At 47.1% G+C, this 16,916-nt stretch overlaps 6 protein-coding genes across 6 annotated transcripts; 3 read left to right on the top strand and 3 right to left on the bottom strand.

Moving 5' to 3' along the window:
• Positions 1 to 16: 16 nt before the first annotated feature.
• Positions 17 to 3,349, top strand: RhiXN_02887 (Retrotransposable element Tf2 protein; the record flags this gene model as incomplete). Its single annotated transcript, XM_043322704.1, has 1 exon — positions 17 to 3,349. One exon carries the CDS (start codon positions 17 to 19, stop codon positions 3,347 to 3,349), a length of 3,333 nt encoding a protein of 1,110 aa, XP_043178200.1.
• A 540-nt stretch (positions 3,350 to 3,889) lies between these two features.
• RhiXN_02886 (Retrotransposon-derived protein PEG10) lies at positions 3,890 to 5,457 on the bottom strand (the record flags this gene model as incomplete). Its single annotated transcript, XM_043322703.1, has 2 exons — positions 3,890 to 4,741; positions 5,290 to 5,457. The coding sequence occupies 2 exons, from the start codon at positions 5,455 to 5,457 to the stop codon at positions 3,890 to 3,892; spliced, it is 1,020 nt and encodes a 339-aa protein (XP_043178199.1).
• Positions 5,458 to 6,772: 1,315 nt separating this feature from the next.
• Positions 6,773 to 7,594, bottom strand: RhiXN_02885 (uncharacterized protein; the record flags this gene model as incomplete). The annotated part of the gene is made up of 1 exon (XM_043322702.1): positions 6,773 to 7,594. One exon carries the CDS (start codon positions 7,592 to 7,594, stop codon positions 6,773 to 6,775), a length of 822 nt encoding a protein of 273 aa, XP_043178198.1.
• A 1,790-nt stretch (positions 7,595 to 9,384) lies between these two features.
• RhiXN_02884 (hAT family dimerization protein) lies at positions 9,385 to 12,108 on the top strand (the record flags this gene model as incomplete). Its single annotated transcript, XM_043322701.1, has 6 exons — positions 9,385 to 9,604; positions 9,657 to 10,153; positions 10,210 to 10,425; positions 10,483 to 10,844; positions 10,902 to 11,331; positions 11,401 to 12,108. The coding sequence occupies 6 exons, from the start codon at positions 9,385 to 9,387 to the stop codon at positions 12,106 to 12,108; spliced, it is 2,433 nt and encodes an 810-aa protein (XP_043178197.1).
• A 400-nt stretch (positions 12,109 to 12,508) lies between these two features.
• Positions 12,509 to 13,506, bottom strand: RhiXN_02883 (UBX (ubiquitin regulatory X) domain protein; the record flags this gene model as incomplete). Its single annotated transcript, XM_043322700.1, has 5 exons — positions 12,509 to 12,699; positions 12,749 to 12,871; positions 12,933 to 13,068; positions 13,127 to 13,284; positions 13,338 to 13,506. The coding sequence occupies 5 exons, from the start codon at positions 13,504 to 13,506 to the stop codon at positions 12,509 to 12,511; spliced, it is 777 nt and encodes a 258-aa protein (XP_043178196.1).
• Positions 13,507 to 13,728: 222 nt separating this feature from the next.
• Positions 13,729 to 16,784, top strand: RhiXN_02882 (dolichol kinase; the record flags this gene model as incomplete). Its single annotated transcript, XM_043322699.1, has 9 exons — positions 13,729 to 14,311; positions 14,358 to 14,547; positions 14,598 to 14,989; positions 15,042 to 15,205; positions 15,259 to 16,026; positions 16,092 to 16,294; positions 16,356 to 16,413; positions 16,465 to 16,605; positions 16,656 to 16,784. The coding sequence occupies 9 exons, from the start codon at positions 13,729 to 13,731 to the stop codon at positions 16,782 to 16,784; spliced, it is 2,628 nt and encodes an 875-aa protein (XP_043178195.1).
• Positions 16,785 to 16,916: the final 132 nt, after the last annotated feature.

Here is a 16,916-nt window from a genome sequence, read left to right as displayed (position 1 = left end):
GTTTGTAAATATTGCAATGGACTCAAACAAAAAACCCCTCCTCTTTTTAGACATAATACTGCGTGACTATCCGACGGACCCCATCAAAACCCTCATTGACTCTGGCGCCACCTCCAACTTCATCTCCCCCTCTTTAGTAGAAAAACTCAAAATCCCAAAAACCCTACTCGAAAATCCACGAGTAGTGAGAATGCTAGATGGTACCCTATCTCAGACTGGTTGCATATGGCACCAGGTTCAACTCGCGGTCTTGGCCAATGGCCATCCCCACAATATCCCCTTTCTTGTCTGTCCCCTTGGCAACACCTCGGCAATCCTTGGCATGACCTGGCTCACAACGGAATCCCCCCTCATTGACTGGCAACAGGGACTGATCACCTTCCCTGAGCAAGCACAGATTGCCTCTGAGGAAGAAGCAGACCTAGATCCTTTGGCAGACCTTCCTCCGCAGTACCATGAATTTGCTAAAGTCTTTGGTGAGGAAGAATTTAAGGTCCTCCCTCCACATAGGGAGTATGATATATCCATAGACCTTGTCCTGGATGCCAAACTATCCCCAGGACCCTTATATGGCATGACTGATGCTGAATCCAAGGCGCTCAAACAGCACATTGACAAAGAATTAGCAACGGGCAAGATCCACCCCAGCACTTCTTCCACTGGCGCCCCAGTCATGTTTGTTAAGAAAGCAGACGGATCTCTTAGGCTGGTTGTGGATTACCAGAAACTCAATGACGTAACCCACAAAAATGTATATCCACTCCCAAGACAGGACAACCTCATGGCAAAGCTGAGACATGCTAAGATATTCACAAAGCTTGATCTACGCTGGGGTTATAACAACGTCCGGATTAAGGAAGGAGACGAATGGAAGACGGCTTTTAGAACAAAGTACGGGCTATTTGAATACCTGGTGATGCCCTTTGGCCTCACCAATGCCCCCGCCGCCTTCCAACACTTCATGAACAACCTGTTTAGGGACCTCATTGACGTCACTGTGGTCATCTACTTGGACAACATCCTGATCTTCTCAGAGGACCTTAAGGACCACCCAACCCATGTCAGGGAAGTCCTATCATGGTTAATGAGGAATCAGTTGTTCTGTAAACTCTCCAAGTGCCATTTCCATGTCACCACAGTGGATTACTTGGGTATTGTCATTTCCCCGGCAGGCTTTTCCATGGATCAGAAGAAGATTGAGGCAGTCACGTCATGGCCAACCCCCAAAACAGTCAAGCAGGTCCAAGCCTTCCTAGGATTTGTCAACTACCTCTGCCGATTCATCCCCAACTTCAGTTCAGTAGCACGTCCCCTGCACAACCTTACTAGAAAGGAAACCCCCTGGTCATGGGGCGACCTAGAGGAAGCAGCATTTCAGGAATTGAAGATTCTTGTCACCAAGTTGCCGGTTCTCATCCATTCCAACCCAGGGCTCCCCTATTACCTTGAGACAGACGCCTCAGGGGTTGCCATGGGAGCCATCCTTAGTCAGCGGGGCCCAGATAACCAACTACACCCAATTGCGTATATGTCCAAGTCATTCTCAGGGGCAGAAGGAAACTACAACACCCACAACAAGGAACTCCTGGCCATCATCAAGGCCTTGGAAGAATGGCGTATTTTCCTGGAAGCTACGGACAAGCCGGTTCAGGTATTCACAGATCACCGCAACCTTGAGTACTGGATGCAGGCAAGGACATTCAATCAACGGCATGCTAGATGGCGTGTATTCCTGAGCAATTTCAACTTTGAAATACATTATCGCCCAGGGAAGCAATCAGGGAAGCCAGATGCCTTGTCCAGACGATTGGACTATGTTGACAACCCCCAAGAACCAGAAGTCATGTTACCACCAGAGGTTTTTGCGAATACAGCGGAAGAGGAATTAGAAATAGTCATGGATATTTGCGCCAAGCTCAAGGAAGACCCATCACTGGAACCAATTATCAAATTCCTTACTGAGGATGCAGACAACGCGCCCCCTTCAATTAGGAAGGCCTATAGGGACTATGATTGGGAAGAAGATTTGCTATGGTATCGCGGGAAACTGGTGGTTCCGGACTCAGAACCCCTGAAAGAACGACTCCTGAGGGAATTCCACAACTCCCCACTGGCAGGACATCCAGGCCAACAAAGGACGCTTGAACTTATCAGCAGAAGCTATTGGTGGCCCGGAATGAAATCCTCTGCTAAAGAATGGGTTGAATGCTGTCCAGTTTGTCAAGCCAACCGACGCGCGCACGCCCCAGCTATCTCCCTGAAACCCTTAGAAGTTCCCCCTTATCCTTTCCACACCATATCCTATGACTTCATCACAGGATTCCCCAAATCCCAGGGACACAACGCCATACTGGTTGTAATTGATTCCTTTTCAAAATTTGGCCATTTCATTCCCACCTTGAAAAAGGTCACATCAAAGGGTTTAGCGGACTTAATTGTCAACCACGTCTGGAAGTTACATGGGCTACCCATAAAAACCATCTCTGATAGAGGTACCACGTTCACCGGGAAGTTCCTCAGGGCACTATACCAACAACTTGGAATCAAGCCCGCATTCTCATTGGCCTATCACCCGGAATCAGATGGTCAAACGGAAAGGGTCAACCAGTTCATAGAGTTCTACCTCAGATTGTATGTGGCTGCAGATCACTCAGATTGGGCCACATGGTTGCTGCTGGCTGAATATGCATACAATAACGCCAAGCATTCTGCCACAGGGAAAACCCCTTTTGAACTAGTTTATGGAAGAAACCTGGTAATGAACCCATCCAACGTCCCAGCAAACGTCCCAGAAGCAGACCTTGTAGCGGACACCCTTGCACAGGAATGGAAGGAGGCAGAATCTGCTTTAAGGATGACAAAGGAAAGAATGGCAGGAGTAAAAGGCACGACCCCAGAATACACTATTGGGGAAAAAGTATGGCTAGACGCAAAAAATGTGGAGATTCAATCCAACTCCAACAAATTAGACCCCAAGCGCCTAGGTCCTTTTGAAGTCACCAAGAAGATCTCAAGCCACGCTTACCGCCTAAAGCTCCCTGAATCATTGAAGATCCATGATGTTTTCTACATAGGACTACTTTCCAAAAGCCACAAATCACCAAACCAGCCATTCCTGGAACGTCCCCCTCCTGAAACAATAAGAGGAGAGGAAGAATACGAGGTGGAACAGATCATAGATTCCAAGAGGCAACGAGGAAAGTGGTTCTACCTAATCAAATGGAAAGGGTACAGGCCAGAAGACAACTCTTGGGAACCAGAGGAACTACTGGAACATAGCCAAGAGGAAATCCGTTGCTTCAACAAGTCACAACTGAAAAAGGCTTGTGACTCTGCCAAGAGCCTTTAAAGGGGGGGGGCAATGTTATAACCTCCTAACATATACCATTAGAATTGCACGTTTTTTCTATTATTTTTAGTATTTTTTACGGACTCAATATCTTTTGTTTTTCGATCACGTGATCTCGGCGCTTATTATGCCGAGATGCCGCGCCAAGATGCCGTGCCAAGGGCGCTTAGGAGAAATCCACGCCTCTGCGCAGCCCGCAGCAGGCTTCTCTTTTCACATGGACGCTTCCTTATCTCACGCACAGACCATGTATATACTTTCCCCTTTGTCTATATAAACAGCAGGAAAATCGCTTGGAGATCCCAAGTCAATTTTACCTCGTCTCTTACTCATTAGAGAAGGTATCCAGCCAGCTAAGTAGCCGGCCCTAAGTAGTTCACAGACGCTCACCACCCCCCTTAACCTATCACACCTCCCAGGCCTCAGGCCCCTTTGCCGACAGTAGTTAGAAGTAGAGTGCCTTAGGCGCTAGTAGTATAGCCTTAGATAGTTATCTTACGTAAGCCAGTGTAGTAGTACGGCCTTAAGCGCCCGCTCTCATTAGCGTGTACCCACCTTACAGTGGTGTACAACATTTTCCTTGTTTTTGCAGCAGATATTGTCAATTTTTGTGGCTGCAGCAAAGATGGCCTTGAGCTCCTCTGGGATGTTGTCTTTGGTAGACAAGAGCTCCTTGACCTTCCAGTGAAGGCCCCTTGTGAACTGGGCAATGTATGCCTCTTTGTTCCAGTCAAGCTCTGCAATCTCATTGCGGAGCTCAGTGACGTATTCTGCTGTTGAGGCGGTCTGGATAAGGGTGGCAATTTTATGCGCAGCTGCCTGTTTAGCGTCAGGATTGGCAAAGGACTCCTTGAAGCAAGCTGTTATGGCAGGGATAGTGGTGGGGGTGTTGGTTTTGCCTTTGATGATGGTGCCAATTATGGGGAGCGCCCAGTCAGCAGCCTTGTCCTCCATATGGTACAGGATCCAGACCACCATTTGTTTGTCCTCATTGAACTGGTCCCAACGTATGGCACCCCATAGTAGCATCCAATCAAGCCATTGTACCACCTTCCGGCCCCTGATGTCTCCTTTGAAGGGGTTTGGTAAGTCCATTTTGGGACATTTGGTGTCCAATCCCAAGCTAAATGGAGTAAGGGTCCTTAGATCCCTAGATGATCCACAAGGCTCTTTTTTAATTTGCCTCCTTGGCTCTTCTTCCCTTTCTTCCTCTGAGCTGTATCCCATTGTGCTCCTGAGAGGGTGGAATGGTTCCCTAAGCCCAGGCCTAGCCATTCTTGGAGTGTTGGCTTGAGCCCCTGTGAAAGTAGGAGGGGTTATAGGCCCAGTCAATGGGCCAGGTTGGGCTTGGGTTCCTCCTTGGTCCTTGTCCCCAAGATGGTTGGCTGTTTCCTTGCATATGGTTTTTGTTGTAGACACATTCAATACCACGGAATTTATTCCGAATTTCTCAAATTTAAACGAAGTTGAATGGACGACATTTTCAATCACGTGACGTCGGCGCTTATATCATACACTAAGCGCCAAGCCACGTCCCCAAACCGCGCTTATTCAGCACATGTAGCCACCTCCACCTATGATGTCATCATGACACGTCAGTGACACATATGCATGAGTAAGGCCAACTGCAGAGCGGGGTTCTTATTGGATTAGGTATTTGATTTATTATATTTGTAATTAGCTCTCTTGTAGAATATATAAGGAGGCCAACCGACCATGGTAACACCCAGGTTGATTACCTCTTGTTGCATCCCACATTGTACAAGGGCCCTACAGCCCAGTAACCCCTACTTAGTTACTAGTTCCACACCGCCTTAAGCGGCCTCATTGTTGTACTTAGATAGTTGCCATTGCCCTTATAGGCTTGGTTGCCGTAGTATAGCTTGTTGTTGTTGTAGGTAGCTTGCACACCGCCTTACGTGGTTCTTACTTGTATTCACCCGGCTGCAAGCGCCCTCTGCCTTGACGTCCTTATAGACGTCTAGGACAGTTTTGAGCTCTGCAAGCTGTTGGCCTTGTGACTGAATTTGGGCCTGCAAGGACCCAACGGTGGTGGTGAGGGCTGTGATAGCTTCAAGGAGAGTTGTAATGGACAGCTCTTGTTCCATTCTGGGCACATCTTGCAAAGTGGGTGATGGGCTGCAAGAGCGTGGTTGGGAATGGGTTGGAACAGAACGTTGGCTGGAGCAGCTGGAGGGACAGGAGTATGGGTGAGGGATGCCAGAGCGTGTGGATGGAATGATGAAACCATGGGGGGTAATAGAATTGCCTGATACAGGACTTATGAGTGGTTTTTGTGTACTGTGTTATTTGCTAAACCATTGCATCTAGCACCTAGCGTTGGACTATCCCTACAACAAATCAGCAGACCTGGCAGTTGTGATATGAGTGGGTTTTTAGCAAGCAGGTGTGTCAGCTGACTAGGGTTGCTAAGTACTGAGTTCCAGCAAAACTTGTGGTATGTGGACAATTAGAGACTGTCTGCCTTATAGCAATGTGGTACTGGGGTTTGTGATGATTGATTGAAGAAGGGTTTGGACTCAAGTGTGTAACAGGACTAAGTCTGTGTTACACCCTCTTAACATATACCACTGGAATTGCCTGTTTTTTCTGATATTTATAGTATTTTTTACGGACCTGATATCTTTTTTTTTTCAATCACGTGATCTTGGCGCTTATTATGCCAAGGTGCCACACCAAGATGCTGTGCCAAGGGCGCTTAGGAGAAATCCATGCTTCTGCGCAGCCTGCAGCATGCTTCTTATTTCATTCATATACTTCTTTTCTCATGTGCACAGACCATGTAGATAGCGCCCTTATGATTATATATACAGCAGGGAAATTGCTTGGAGACCCCAAGTTGATTTTACCCTGTCTCTTACTCATTAGAGAAGGTTAACCAGCCAGCTAAGTAGCCAGCCCTCAGTAGCATTATCCACTTACCCCCTTACCTTACCTACCACACCTCCAGGCCTCTGGCCCCCTTGCACCAACAGTAGATAGTTAGTAGTTGCCTTAAGCGGCTTAGTATAGTAGTAGTTAGCCTTAGTTAGTTAGATTACATAAGCAGTGTAGTAGTAGTATGGCCACAAGTGCCCAACCCACTAGCAAGTACCCACCTTACAGTGGTGTACAACAGTCTGCTAGTCCATTTCCAAGTGTTGTTGCAATTTGGACAAGTTGTATATAGGGCTTAGAGACAATTTGACCATATAATGACATGCAAAGGAGCTTGGCAAGCATAGAGGGACAGTTAAGGGCAAGAACAATGTTCAATTCAAGATGGTTAAGCCTCCCAGTTGCTCTCTGCTTTTGTGTATGCTCCATGTACTCAATGTATACATTATGAAGGGTACAAAGTTCTGTTGCAGCATTGATAAATGAGCTATAGTATGCACTACTTGTGTCAGGAAATTGACAAGATCAGCCAAACTTCTCTGCAAAATAGTATGCATGGCTGTCTTGATGCCCCTTCTTGTCATCTTTGTGATTAAATGTGTATCCTGCAAGATTACAAAACTTGATTGCACCTCCTTCTGTTATAGATAGTGCCCTTTGTTCTGCCTCCAGCATTTCCCCTGAGGGGTCCAAAAGTGATACAGTGGCATCATTATCTTTATTGAAAAGCTTCACTGGGGGTAAGAGGCTAGTGTTTGCCTTCCAGAAGGTGGACATTGCAGCAGCCCCACCTTTTGTTGCATTCATATCTTTGTGAGCACAGCACCCACCATGGACCACACAAGTCATATCCTGCTTTAGATTAGGCTTGGTACAATCAAATTCAATCTGCCCAAGAGCCCAGACACACTTTTGATACTCTGAGGCTAACAGGTCCTCCTGATCAGTTGTTGACAGCCCAGCAAATGCATCCATACCCCCAGCTTCAGTCTCAGCAGCTGCATGTAGTGATTTGTATAAATCTTTTGACTCTGAATCCCCTAGACTCAAGAGTTTTGTATTCCCAAGGTGATTAATCCAGGAGTCTATCTTCCACTCCTTCTCCAGTTGTGCAACTTTGAGCTGATCACTTGCATGATCTCCATTGACTCCATAAAGTTTACAAGCAATATCAGAGGTGCAAAGTGACACCTTGGGATCAGATTCACACTTTGGAGCATGCCTAGTTATGTTGCATATAGCATCAATAGTATTTTTGAGAACATAGACTTGAGTTTTGCTAGTGTGGTCTGTTGTTGATTCAACTGCAAGGTAGAGCTGATTATGGGACTTTGGAGAATTTGCCATTATGTGCATACTACTGAAATTAATGCTGCGTTGCAATGTCGAATCCATGCTAGTAGTGACACCTGACTCAGTGATCTTTATGTTAATAGCATACAGCCAGGAAATCTGGGAAATGCACACCTTCTGCTACAGAGAGCAGATAACCTGCTTGTATTTTGGCTGCAATTCCTCCCTCAATAATAAATCGTCCAACTGATTGAGGGTCTGGCAGAGGACCTGGTTCAATCCCAAAAGCACAAGTGCACATTTGAATCACTTTTGGAACCTGCACAGCAGCAACCCCTGACATTACAAGCCTACGGCACAAACTTCAAATTTGCTTGCTATATGCGCCGTATATTTTGGTTTTGGGGGTACGTTTGAATTTGAGATTCTTTGCTTGTGAATATTGCCGAGCCTCTGCAGCTGCACACGCCCGCTTTTTCCAATATTTCTGCGATTTTTTAGCCCGGTCCACAGCAATTCGAAGTCAGTCTGCAGTGTATTTATGGGCAATTTCTTGATCCCTTGACTTTTTTGAGAGCATCTCAGTGTCTTGAAGCAACTGGTTACGCTTGGAGCAAAGTTTAGAGGCTTTTTCTTTTGCTCGCCTTGCCACTTTAATACAATTGCGTGTCTTCTCACGCAGCGCCTTGTTCCGGGCCCGCAAAAGCTGCTGTTGCGTTTGGAGTGTCTTTACTACATCCAGATAGCTCTGTTGCGAGCCCTTACTTCTCTTGAATGATTTCTAATGTATTTACATAGAAACACACAGTATACGCTCAGTCTGATGTGGTTCACAATACAGTACAACATCATCCACCTTGCTTGTATTGTTATTCTGGATAGCATACGGTAACCGGGCAAACGCGGCTTGTTGAAGCGGTGAACGTCCTTTTCGGTTGCGCGAGCATGTAACGCGGCATCTTGCGGTCATTTTGAGCTATTATCGAGCAGTATCGGGCCCACCAACGAGTCTGTAGGGCTTAGCGGATCGTAGGAGAACCAGCGACGCCTTGCCTCGCCTCTCATATCCAAATAGCGCACAACAATCCAAGTAGCTGTTGTGGAATAAATTCGCGCTAATTTTTTTGTTATTTAACCACCTCTAGGCTTTTCCAAGTCTACGTTTCATGCGCGTTCGCACAAAATGCTCGGTCAGATTTTTCTGACGTGGTCTAGTTCATAAAATACACTGTCGATATGCACCCCCTATGTGACCTACCTAATCATCTAACATTGCTAACGCTATTTCGACAATAAGGATCATATTTGAACTTAATTATCTATTTAATCTGCCAGTTTCCGTAAATGTATTGGTAGCTAAGACCGAGAACAAAAATGCGGCCATTTTGATAAGAGAAAGAGGCCACGTGAGTGAGCGGTTTGCCTTGTTCGCATGTAGCTCCCGTATTGTTTATATATGGAAATGTGTTAAAAAAAAAGAGGCCACGTGACCAATCAGACTTTTCTTGATGGTGTTGCTGAGCAGTGTTGGCAAATCCCATTCCCATGGGAAACATGATTGGAAATTGCTGGGAGGGAATAGGGATTACATAAGTGGTTACCATGGGATACCATATGGGAGCCGATCCCGGCAAATGTTCGCCAAAAGCTGACAAAGCCCGAGTCCGGATCGGAGCAAACAAAGACCAAGTCAACCCCACCGCTGAGTACTGCTTTAGTCAGAATAATACCATATATGTTAGTTTCTACATGGTTCTTGAACAATCAAGGCGCGTTAGGGCGCATATATAAACAACTGTTAGGATTCAAGTTCTAAAGTAACTTGCTTCCAACCTGCTGTGACAATGCCGGCATCACTCTGGCACTGGCAGTACTTCCAAACCCGCCCACACAACCTTAAGTCCCCTGGTGACAGGGACCACTATAATGGTGGTATCTACGCAAACACCTGGTGTCGCACATGCATTGCATCATGTATCAGTGTTATGGAGCAAGAAGATCAAAAGGCACTGGAGGAGGGCGTCATCTCCAAAGTTCGACCACAAAATGAACTTCTTCGTCAAGGTAAGCCCCTATATTTTTCATTTAATCCTACTTTGCTCATGTTGGTTATTAGCACTTTCACTTGTTCGCCCTATCCCTGGTCGCAGAGAGGCGTTTGAGGCGCATATACGCAGCTGTGAACAAATCCCACCGGAGGCCAAGGATAGGTTGGCCTCAGAGCGCATGCGTACTCACTCCTTGACCCCAAATACTGAGAACCATAGCAAATTGTCACCGCATCCAGCCCCGGCCACAATCTACAACTTACTGTCAAAGGAGCAACAGGACGAGTTCAACTTTGACCTCTGTAAGTTGTGGATTGCAAATGGATTTGCCTGGCACGCAATCAACGCACCCGAAACATATAAATTTTTTCAAAAATGGCTACCTGGTGCAACATTACCCGATTGTCACAAACTGTCAGGGCCTATCCTTTGGACTCAGCTTGAGGCTGCAAATACCTCAATGCACAATGCAATTTCAGGTCGGTTAGCTACAGGCATGAGTGATGGATGGAAGAATGTTAGGTGTAATGCGTTGATCGCCTCTATGCTCTCAGTTGATTACAAGGTATGCTAGTTTAACCATTGCTGTCTTCTACAAAATATGCTGATACAATGTTTCAGACTTACACTGTTCGTGTGCACGATCTGTCAGCGCAACACAAGACAGCCGAGAACCACTTGAAGCTTGTACTTAGTGACATAGACAAGACCAAGAAGGAGCATAACGTCCGTGTTATTGCTTGGGTTTCTGATGCAGGAGGCGACTCACGAGCCATGCGAGTCCAACTTCACCGTTTACGCCCTCACATTTTGGTATTTGACTGCTGGGCACACCAGGTATGTGCATATGGCTAGTGTATGTGCTCAATTGAGGTCTAACTAGAGTGACCATAGATTAACCTTGTTGTTGGTGATATCATGAGCCTAACCTCACGGCTTGTTGACACCGCAGATGATGCAATCAATATCATCAAGTGGATGCTCAACCATTTGTACCTACTTGGACTCTTCCGTCAGGAGCAAGCCCGAGATGGCAGGAAGCCTCGCAGTCTTGCACTTCCTGTTCTCACTCGATGGACCTCACACTTCCTTTCGTTCCGTAGCTTATTGTCCGAGTCTCAATCACTTCGTGCTCTTGCTGCCCGTAATCCCAAAGAATTTCGAGCAAGTGCAGGGCGAACCCCCGAGTTGGTTCAGCAAGCCAAAACAGTTTTGAAAAACATTGACGATCCTGAATTTTGGCTTAGATTGAACGAGTGAGCATGATTCGATTGAATCTACTTAGATGTATGCTGAATATTATCTTGTTCCAGGCTTAAGCTGTATCTTGAACCGCTTGCAATTGCAGCAAATGTCTCCCAGGCTGCAACTACGAGGCTTGACCATATTCTGGTTGAGCTTGGCCGGTTGTACTACACATTCTCGAATCTCGGATTCAATCCAAAGATTCGCGAGTGCGTATTGGAGAGCCTGGAGCGTCGCTGGGGCAAGGCAGACCAAGATCCGTTTATCCTGGCTGTCTTCCTCAACCCTTTCATTCGAGCTCGCCTGTTTAGCCGAAAAAACACCTCACTTAATCGATCAGCGCTCTACGGCATTGTCAAGCGTGTGTTTCGACGAGTCTTTTGTAAAGAAAACGACCTCGAATTGTACAAAGCGTTCCTCGATTACTACAACTCCCGGAACGAATTTCATCCAGATCGATGGGATTACGAAGAGCAGCGAGCAATGCACGAGCGAGCGGTAAGTGTAGATCAATTGGCATTGAGGCCTCTAAGTCTGACCATCTACTAATTTCTCGCATATACTCAGGGTAAGCCGCTCAATATGATTCATGTCTGGTCGGGGCTTCTTGCCTACGAAACACCAAACTCTGGACGTCACCAGTTAGCTCACTTGGCAATACACGTCTTGTCGATTGTTGCTAACTCGGCTGGCTGCGAGCGACTATTCAGCGAGATGGGACACATTCACACAAAGCGGCGTAATCGGCTGGGATACCAGAAGGTATTTGACACCGCGGTTGTGCGTATGGACCTCAAACGCAAGCACGCAGATGAGGGGAGGACACGTTCAAGGCTGAAGCGCCAGTTTGGCTCCCCAGCTCTCGATTCTGTGGTTTCGGGGGCTGGCGCCAAAAGAAATAACCAACCCGACGAGCTTGCAGAGTCTATTGGCGATGTCGATGCAATCGAAGAGGAGCTGGTTACTCCGAGCGTGCGTTCGCTCATAACGCAACTTCGTCAAGATGTACTCGATGACGAAGATCCATTAGATGACGAGCCCGATGAACCGCCCGTCGCTACGCTCCCGAAAAAGGTTCGGTTATTTTTCGGCACTCAGTTTCCTATCCCACTACGTGATCTCTTCGACTACTCTCGTAACACTGAGTCTGAAGTGCATGGGCTGGATTTTTTCAAGTCCAACGGGCTTAATAACTTGGACGCAGAGCTTGAGCTCTATGGGTTAGTTACTCGGGACATACAAAAAGGCCTGGAGATTGATGATTCAACCGTATAATTACTTATTTTATACTTTTGTATTTTGATCCGAATTTGTGTATATACTTAATTTGGTTAATGTATCACGTGACTCTCCCATTGCTTCCCAACCATCCCATACCACGCCCCATTTACGTAATCCCAGTTCCCAACCACGTTCCCATTGGGATTTACCAACACTGTTGCTGAGTCCCACTTGCAACACTGCATTGTAGAGGCCCCTCTCACATCCCCGCCAGCCCCATTAAGTGGATTGTTTTGGCGTAGGTTATTTATAGCAAGCAACTTCTCTATGTTAGTACACAGAGTACCAGCAAGATATATGATACCACATTTACATAGGTTGGATGAACGTAACACGTGTTAATTATACTTGCACACTAGTCTCTTACAGGCAAATCACGATTTGGTATTCGTTTTTACTTACGGGACTGAAGCTTCAATAACCGAGCCAGCTTATTCTCAGTCTCTTTGTTATTCATCCCAGCAGTTGTTGATTTGGTCAGCTCTGGCCTATCATCGGGCTGAGACTGAGGCAAGTCTGCTACGATCGGAAAATCCTTGGCAGTAGCTAGTATCGTTGGGTGAAGAGGTGGATTCTTTTCTCGACCTGCAACAGATCGATTACATTGTACTGGTAACGTTGCATATCGTCTTACCATTTAGCTCGTCAGACAAAAATCTCAGCAGCAATACGGACGAAGGGGCTAGTTGCAGATCAAGGAGGGTTTTATCTCGAACTGTTGCGTCAGATACCTTCAGCTCCCGAGCTGGTGGCTGGTCTGATGGCATAGTCAAGTTTAGCTATTCATGTCTTGAGCAAACACGCGACACATTTCTTACAAAGGATAAACTTGATGGGTTTAGCCTCTTCACTTAGACAATCTCGTACAAATGCATAAACTGATTTGATCCTGTTTGTTGAGGGAAACGATTTCTCGAGCTGCATTTGATTATGGAATTTAATTCTTATAACACACTATAATATGTGTGAACAGACTTGAGCTTAAGCGCTATTGACGATATACGAAACTTACGTTGGGCCATTTCTTGTATTTTTCTCGTTGTTGTCTATCTCGTATCTCCTGTGTTAAAAGAGGCGCGTTTCGAAGATTTTCACTCTTTCGAGCTTGCGCCTGGTACGCTGCGACAATCTCTGCCGCAGTAGGTTCCAAGTCTTCCAGGTCAGGTACGACTGGTGCAGTAAGTATTAGCTACTTCGAACTCTCTCGATAAGAACATCCACACCTGTGGGACGGCTCTCGGTTGGTGGGTTCCATAACTTAAAGGGCGCATGGGTCATGGCAGGATCGGTTGCCTGGTTTGCGTCTATAGCGACATCCGATGGACCGGTTCGAGACTGATTCATAGCACTTGTATTTTCCGGTGTAGCAGGAATCTCTTTAGGGAAATCCATAACAAACTTATTGAGGAGAACCAAATGTCAGGGGAAAAGACCACCGGACCCAATGCTCATAAGCGCCCACTATAAGCATGAGGGTCCAGGCATTGATCTAGACTAATCACGTGAAATATTAAACGACATACCCGTCATGAGCCTCAACCTGTGGAAAAACGAAAGGCTTTAGATTATTTATACACATCTACATTTTTGGTTATCGTAACTCTCCTGGTCCTGATGGCAACTAGTACTCGGTCTACACCTTCGCCTCCTCCAGCAGGTCCAAATTCTATAAGCGTCTCTGTTTCCCATGCATCCAACGGAAATGCTCAATTTCGCAGTCGACGTGGACGTAACTCTGTGCCGGCTGGACTCACCCCTATTCGGCCTTCACTTGATTATAGTACTACCAACAGCTATCTGGGTGGCGAGAGTACTGTCGGTAACGACACAACTACAGATGGAGAGACTTTTGTTATCCAATCGTTCGGGCGACCACGACGGTCCTCTACAATGAGTTCAACAGCCTCCAAGCCGACAATCGACATTAATCCAGCTGATACTCAAGAAACCCGGGCGCATAGAGTGGTCCCAAGACACGGTCGCGAAAGCCCTCATCCCCAAAACGGGGCCAATTCGCGCGGCGCTGGCCCAATACCTATGTCTCCCCACTTTTCTTACCTTCTCCCAGACAAGCTGTATCTTGGATCCTCAATAAACTTGGACGCCCGGCAGATGAGCGAACACAGCTTGCTAAGCATAGCTGTCTTGATTGCTGCGTGGCAACTTCTCACCGTTGGAGAAAGCAATGCGGCAATGAGTATGTATCTGTCACTCATAATATGATTTCGCTGACAGTTGCTTAGTGCTCCTGGTGCTTGTCGTGTGCAGCTTGGTGTATGAGTATGGAACCCCAGTCTCCACATATCTGTTTCCGCCCAAATCAGAGCCTCTCTCCCCGAACGCGAACGGGCCTGAACGACCAAATCGCCGGCCAAAAGTCGTAGTGACAGCTCAGCATGGATATATCTGGATGACAGATGAAAAGAATTATCGGTAGGCATATAATGTGACCCGTGACTTTCGGCGTCTAACCCAAGTTGCAGCGAATGTACAGACAACGGTGAATCGACCGCGACACTATTGGGCCCACTTGTCGTAGCTTCCGCCCTCTTTGCTGCCAAACACACGATTGCTTCTGTACCTCTAGCAGCTAATTGGCATATGGAAGGTCCATTGCCACTGCAGGAACAGCATTACAGCCGCGAATCGCTTGTTTCATCACGACGAGGATTTTTACAATGTACATTTCTGAACACGCTTGTTCTCTTGGTACATATGTATTCTGCTAGTAGCCGACGGAACTGGCCGAAACCCGAGAACACTCCTCACGGCGGACGACAGGTTTTGCTCTTTGTTGTATTTGCGGTATGTTTGACCGCTGCAAGCACTGCCATCTACGAAGTAGATCGGGTCATGCAACTAGGATTTTGGGATGGTGCGTTGGCTAGAGTCTCGGATTTGCACGTTTGCTGAATGGCGGCAAATAGCAATATCACACTTGGATGTTATTTGCTCCACATTCTTTTTTCAGATAGCTTTGTACGTGAGTGTGAGGCTTGCCCGGCGTGCCCTCACTCTTGGAGAACTAGCCTTCATCGGTCATGGGGCTACCGCCCTGTTCCTCGAAACACTAAACATCTCTATCATCAAGGTTGGCCGATCGACCAATTCATATCAGTAGATAATAACCGTAAATTATATTAGCAATGGCCGCACAGTGCAGCGTACGTCAAGACATTCCGGGAGCCTTCTCCCCTGTTGGTCTTCCAGCTGGCTCTCTTACCTGGGTCAATTCTCGTTGGGTTCTTGCTAAGCCCACTACTCGCATTATCCCGTCATATCGCCCGCCGCCCTCGCCTCAGGCTACGGGCGCCTCACCAGACTGAGCAACTCATCTACCGACGGATGTTGGCTATTGGACTTGCAGCTGGAGCAGTTCTTTTGGTTGGTGGTCTTTTAGGTGGCTGGGTGAGATGGCTTTTAGGAGCACGCGACCCATGGCTTTGGGTTCTGCGTAGTTTGACGCAAGGTCGCCGATCGTGGAGCCGTTTGACCCTAGTTTCATGGTGGGGGTTACTAGGGAGCTTGAGCGTGGCTGGTTGGAACCGACAACTCGCGCGCTCTCGGCGGCATCCTCATATTAACGCATACACGTCAGTAACGGCGCGGCCCCCAAGTCAATCGCATTTCAAACAAAAGCTCCCGCCAACTCCAACTTCAATGTCTGAAGTTAGCGCTGTAGGGACGTACCCACCCCTTGTTCCGCGTTTGGGTAGTTTGCAGGCCCAGGCTCAATCAAATGGGTTCAAAGGCACTACAACGCTGTTGGTGCCGACAAGGGATATTCAAGCGGTGGCGACGGACTTGTTGGACGCTGCGAACAAGCACGTGCCAACGCTAAGCCGGAACGGCCGGCGCAAGTTCTTCCATGCACTTGCCGTACTCATGTTCGTGCCGGGGATATCTTGGGACGTAAGTCGATGCTATGTTGGATACCGAGAAGCCGTACTCATTTAACCGGTGATGATGCTGCTTAGCCCGCATTCACGCACCTAGCGTTTAGCCTCGCGTTTTCGTTGTTCACATTTTCCGAGTATGTCCGGTATTTCGCGATATATCCGTTTGGTGCGGCAGTGCATGTATTCTTGAGCGAATTCCTTGATGAAAAGGACAGTGGGTCGGCTATATTGAGTCATTTTTATCTCCTAACTGGATGCGCGCTGCCTCTATGGTTAGAAAGGTATGTAAATTACCTTTCCTGCACTTTGATTTGGGGTGAAAGGCTAATCCACCCATATCAGTCCGTGGCGTGTTTTGGGGCTGGCGGGAGTTATTGTATTGGGCGTGGGAGATGCGCTGGTAAGCAAGCACGTTGTGGTGACTAAGTTTGGAATGTCATTGGCGTGATAGGCATCGATTATTGGCAAGCGCCTGGGGTTTTCGAGATGGTTCCCGAGTTCGGGTAAGACTTTAGAAGGAACAATCGCATTTGCTGTTTCAGTATTTTTATGCAATTGGATGGTGGCCGCACAAGAGTTTACTTCGGTAAATGTAAGTCAAGGTGAATGGGGTCGGAAGCACAAACTGACGAAACAACGTAGATCGACCACATGGGATGTGCAGTGATCATGACCGCGTTACTGGAAGCATTTTCTAAACAAAACGATAATTTGACTATTCCCTTGTATCTATGGTGTATGATGGTTATACTACCTGTTGGAACAGTGTAATATTGTCATGTAATATGACTACTCGTTTACGCATATATTGGGGTATCCAGCAGACGAGTGAGAGGTGCCGTGGGGGTGAAGGTGGTATTGTCTGGCTTGTGTGTGCGTGTATGTGCAGCTGAGTCAGCACCC

The sequence above is a fragment of the Rhizoctonia solani genome, chromosome 3 (assembly GCF_016906535.1).
Source record: "Rhizoctonia solani chromosome 3, complete sequence".
NCBI lineage: Eukaryota > Fungi > Basidiomycota > Agaricomycetes > Cantharellales > Ceratobasidiaceae > Rhizoctonia > Rhizoctonia solani.
Note: the sequence above shows the minus strand (reverse complement) of the source record. Positions and strands in the feature narration are given on the sequence as shown.